Source organism: Halyomorpha halys, unplaced genomic scaffold (assembly GCF_000696795.3).
Source record: "Halyomorpha halys isolate HHAL.00 unplaced genomic scaffold, Hhal_1.1 Scaffold647.1, whole genome shotgun sequence".
NCBI lineage: Eukaryota > Metazoa > Arthropoda > Insecta > Hemiptera > Pentatomidae > Halyomorpha > Halyomorpha halys.
In genome coordinates this window covers 50058-55170 of record NW_027114427.1, presented here as the reverse complement: position 1 = coordinate 55170, position 5113 = coordinate 50058, and the positions used below count along the sequence as shown (strand labels likewise).

Sequence of the window (5113 nt, the reverse complement as noted above, 5' to 3'; positions counted from 1 at the left end):
AGTAGAGAACAGTAAGGGAGGGTATGAAGGAGGCGCTTGGAACCGATAAGAATGGCCTTCGTTTTTTTGGCATTCAGCTTCAAATCATTGTTAGACGCCCATGCGTTAATGCTGTCAATATCTTCCTGTACCTTTTGGATGGCCTCAAACATTTCGGAGGGATGGAAGGACAGATAGATTTGGAGATCGTCTGCATATAGGTGGTACTGTGCGTGGTGAATGGAATCAGGAAGATCATTGATATAAATGGAGAAAAGGGTTGGTGAAAGTGAGGAGCCCTGAGGAACACCTTGTGACAGAAGCATAATACGAGTAATATTAGATGTCATGAGATTCGGGTTTATTAATTTGAAAAATAATAAGTTTGGTTTAACAGTGTCGAATGCTTTTGCAATGTCTATATGAATCATACCAGTATGCCTGGCAGTTGAGTGGAGGGAATATTAGAGTTATCGGCATCAAATCTTCGGCTTCGGTAGGCATTGTTATTATTATTGTTCGTAATAAAATCCTGATATTCAACGCATTAAAAGCAAGTGACAGAAGGGAATGTTACATTAACATGATATTGTAGTGTTAAGAAACGAGTCAGCAAAGCTAGTAGATTACTTGATTTTCTTGTATTTTATTTGGACAATGTACTTAATTCTGCTTGATAAATTAGTCAAGTCCTAAGCCCTTTTCTACTGTACTCTGATTGTATTTACACCTACTTATAATGTGGTAGACCAATTGCTTACGTCGCTTATTGTCAAGCGTGTATCGAAAAAAAAGTGAACTTGGAAAGAAAGCAAAACGACCTTGCTGGTAGTAGGTTAACCAGCAGGTAGGTAATTGCCATGACATAACAGACCACGGTTGGTTGACCCCAAACATCTACCTCACTCATATATTATACTTACCAGCCTGATTCGACTGACTTCCCTTTCTCATTGTTTATAAATCTATGAATTAAGAAGTTAGAAGTTATAGATTACTTTTCTTTTTTTTTATATCATAACTTACAGCAAACACATGAATTAAATAAATAGATTGAGTTTAATTTTCCTATAACGCAAACTTTGGGCTTTCTTCAATTCAGTGACACACATTGAAACAATAGTAAAAACTGAAACCCATCTGTATAATTTAGAATTTTTATTTTCACCCATACCTTATTACAGCTTAATGCGGATTGCTATTTCGGAGTGAGCGGAAGGGATGTTCAGGGCACCAAATTTGGGGAACGGAGCGTTAAACAATTTATTCAAAGTATTGAAGAAATATATTTAGTCTATCGGTTTCTAAATACGTAAAGTTTTTTTGATTGAAGAAGATGGTCGGGGGGAGGGGCGGTCAACAAAGAACAACATAAATAAACAAAAAAATATTTATTTATGCCGACGCTTCGACCTGAGCTTCAGGTTTTCATCAGGGCTATAGAACAAAAGAGATAACAACCAACATTTAGAGAAACATAAAATTGAAAAGAAATAGTATACAAACAAATTTGGAAATATATAGAATATTGAATTGAATCATAAATATTAAAAAATTGTTAATTGATAATTGAATAATAAAAAATAATTATTTTTTATAATATTAAAAATAATTAATATTATGTTTTATTTTTTATTATTCAATTATCAATTATAAGTTTTTTTATTATTTATGATTCAATTCAATATTTTGTATAATTTCAAATTTGTTTGTATACTTTTTCTTTTTAATTTTATGTTTCTCTAAATGTTGGTTGTTATCTCTTTTGTTCTATAGCCCTGATGAAGACCTGAAACTCAGGTCGAAGCGTCGGTATAAATAAATATTTGTTTATTTATGTTGTTCTTTGCTTGACCCCCCCCCCCCCCCCCCGACCATCTTCTCCAATCAGTAATCTACGGTCAACTATCTACACCTCATTATAAAGTTTTTTTGCGCGAACGGCTCAGTAGATTTCTAATTTTCATGTCTCAAATTATTCAGACCCGAGTCAACAAGTATCGTAAACCATGACTTCGTAAGTCATTAAAAAGTATGCAGCTTTACCATTTGTGTGATTAATAGATTTTTTTGATAATATAAACTAGCAATAATATATTACAATAAATACGTTTTGACCACAATTTTGATACTAGTTTTTTTTTTCTTAGAGAGTTTGCTGAATAAATCATTTTTAATTATTAAAACTTGAAATACTCAGAAACTTTTTTTTTAATATGAACAGCAATAATTTAGCGTTATTTTTTCTTTCATATTTTTTGGCACTTTATTTCAAATAATTACAAAAAAAATTGTGATGATGAAACTAGTAGTTGAATTAAATAAAATGACTCATGCACAGAACACTGGAAGTTTAAAAAAGACTTGGCAACACTGTTCATGAAAATGGTTAATACAATGAAAACTTCTAAAGCAAAATTTTCGCCTGTTATTTACATAGTAAAGCCTTTTAATTTAGTTCAGTCCATCTCTTACAGTTTCAAAAATTCTGTGTCCATCATCACCCAAACATTCGTTGCCCATTGAAATGCTGCCCATGAAATCGGTTTTGCCCGACGCTGGCACAGTACGAAACGCTATTGTTGTCACGTTCGTAACGATCAAGTTCTTCGAAAACGGATTGTTACTCAATTCTAATTACTTTTCTCAACCATTTATTTCCTCATTCCAGTCTAAATATAGTCGCTTGAATGAGAAACGGTTTTTTCTAGAGTATAAATTCAAGGTTAGAAAATATTTAATATTTATTTTTTCCGTATTCAACTCACAATAAACTTCTTAACATAAAATACTCTATTCCAACAAAGATGTTAGCTTTTACCAACAACTGCCGCTTATGATTGTAACTTAATACTTACTACGTATTTGAGGGGTTTAGATTCTCAGAAACCTCCCCGAATGTCGAAAGTATTTTTAAGTTTTATATTATAGTAATCAAATAGAGAATAATCTTTATGTACAATGCTAATTAAGGAATAATAGATAATACACAATACATATTTAATGAGTGCTTTTAAAATAGACTATTCAGCTTTAACAATGGATGCTGCTTCAATTACTCTTTTAAATTAAAGGACATTTTTTTAAAAATCTTAATTAAGGATTTGCCTACTTCAGTTAGGATTTCAAAATTTATCTAATAAATTTTTAATTTTTATGGCCAGATGATTGCTTTCAAATTCCTTCATTTACAGCTATTATAAAAATCCCTACATTACCTTTCCCCACTTCTCAAGAGTTAACAAAGTTCTAGGTTAAATTATTATAAAGAACCAATTAAAAAAAAAATTGATGTCTAGATATTGCTTATATGTGGCTGTTAAAGTTAGCTGTATATTTGTCAAGAAAAAAATACCTGATAACAAACTTTAACACATTTAAAATAACATCGTTTAGCTAATCACCAACCAAAAAAGGAGAAATTCCTTGCTGTTATAATTATATGTTATCATACTAGAAGCAATTTATACTTAGGATTTTCATAAAGCTTTTAGAATTGAAAATGTTGATATTATTTCTATTTGAAATTGAATTTGGCTATGGTACCCTTTATTAATCAAAATTCTACCCAATGTGGCATGAAGTTGTAGGGATTTTGCATTCATTAGCCACATTTTACTTGAAGATAATGGCTTAAGTCCTTATTTAAGGATCTGAGCACCCATGAAATGAATATTGATTGACCCAAGTGGGAATCGAACCCAAAACCAACTGAACCAACGCCCTAATATTCTGGTTTTATGCACACTCCTAATATAGTATTGTACACTGGTTTTGGTATAAATGCTATATGTATTACATTCCTATACATGGAATGCGGTGGAACATAAAATATGGATTGAAGACACATATGTTGATAGGGTTGAACGGTTTCAAAATCGAAATGAATTTTCCAAACAGGTACTCGCTGTGATAATAAAAAATGAGTGACCATTGTTCAAGTATTCTGGGCACACACATTTAGAGGGAAAGCCACCTAGTTAGAGCAGGATGGAGAATTATATGTGGCTTCACTAAACAAAATGATTAAGATTAATTTTAAGAAACTAGCAATTAAAAAAAAATACAAAATAGGAACAATAAATAAGTTTCTTGGTTAACACTGTAATGATCTTTTGATTTTCCTCTACTTAAAATTTGAACCAATCTAAACAAACATAATAATTTGAAATTCACACATTTATAGAAATTAGTAACCTGTAATAATACAATATTATTTGCCTTCTTATAATTTTATTAATTTCGTTTTGTTTACAGATCAGGCACGAGTTGTTTGTTACTTCAGTAATTGGGCAATCTACAGACCCGGAATCGGACGATACACCATAGACGACATACCAGGAGATATGTGCACCCATGTCATATATTCATTCATAGGCGTCAGCAACGTAACATGGGAAGTTCTCATCCTGGATCCAGAAGTATGTAATGCATACTGTCATTTTTCAATTTAACGCAATTTTGGACATATTTAACCCTTTATAGGCCAAAATTATTAAGCAATTTTTTTTTGACGTGTGTAATTTATTCTTTCAGATATTAAATATTTATTTCTAGCGATATTTTAAAAACTGCTAAATGTATGAAACTCACAGACGGTCACTGGTCAATATCGAATACCACAAATGTTCGGATGTGTATTCTAATACCCATTTATTGTTGGTAATAATTAATACAAAAATTTAAATTATTTATTTCTCATACGTTTTTGATAGCAAATTTATGTTTTGTATTTTTAGAAATGTATTTATTTATAACTCTAATACTTTTTGAAGTTAATTATATCGAAACTAAAGTTTACATTAAAATTATTTTAAATCATATAAATTTCATATTAAAACATAATCTTCATCAATGTTAAAAAATATTTATTCGCAAAGTTAAAATAATTAAAATTTAATTACAACTTAACAACATATTTATTCATTTTTAATCATTTTTCACAACTAAAATATATATAAAATATTAAAAATAAATTATATATTGAAGAAAACTGTTAGAGGAACCAGACTTTTTCCTTCTTATTTCTTCATTGAGAATTAAAAACCTCCAGGAAAAAAAATTACAAATCCATATAGAATAATATATTTTAGAGATTCGCAATAACAACAAACAAGAAAATTTAAATCTTGGT

General features: G+C 30.2%; 1 protein-coding gene across 2 annotated transcripts in view; it reads left to right on the top strand.

The window, feature by feature from the left end:
- Cht5 (Chitinase 5) overlaps positions 1-5113 on the top strand; it is a 22516-nt gene that overhangs the window by 9045 nt on the left and 8358 nt on the right. For both annotated transcript variants that reach the window (XM_067051623.1, XM_014427468.2), the window contains exon 3: positions 4237-4400. In XM_067051623.1, coding sequence (XP_066907724.1) covers positions 4237-4400 — 164 coding nt within the window. The remainder of the gene's footprint in view (positions 1-4236; positions 4401-5113) is intronic.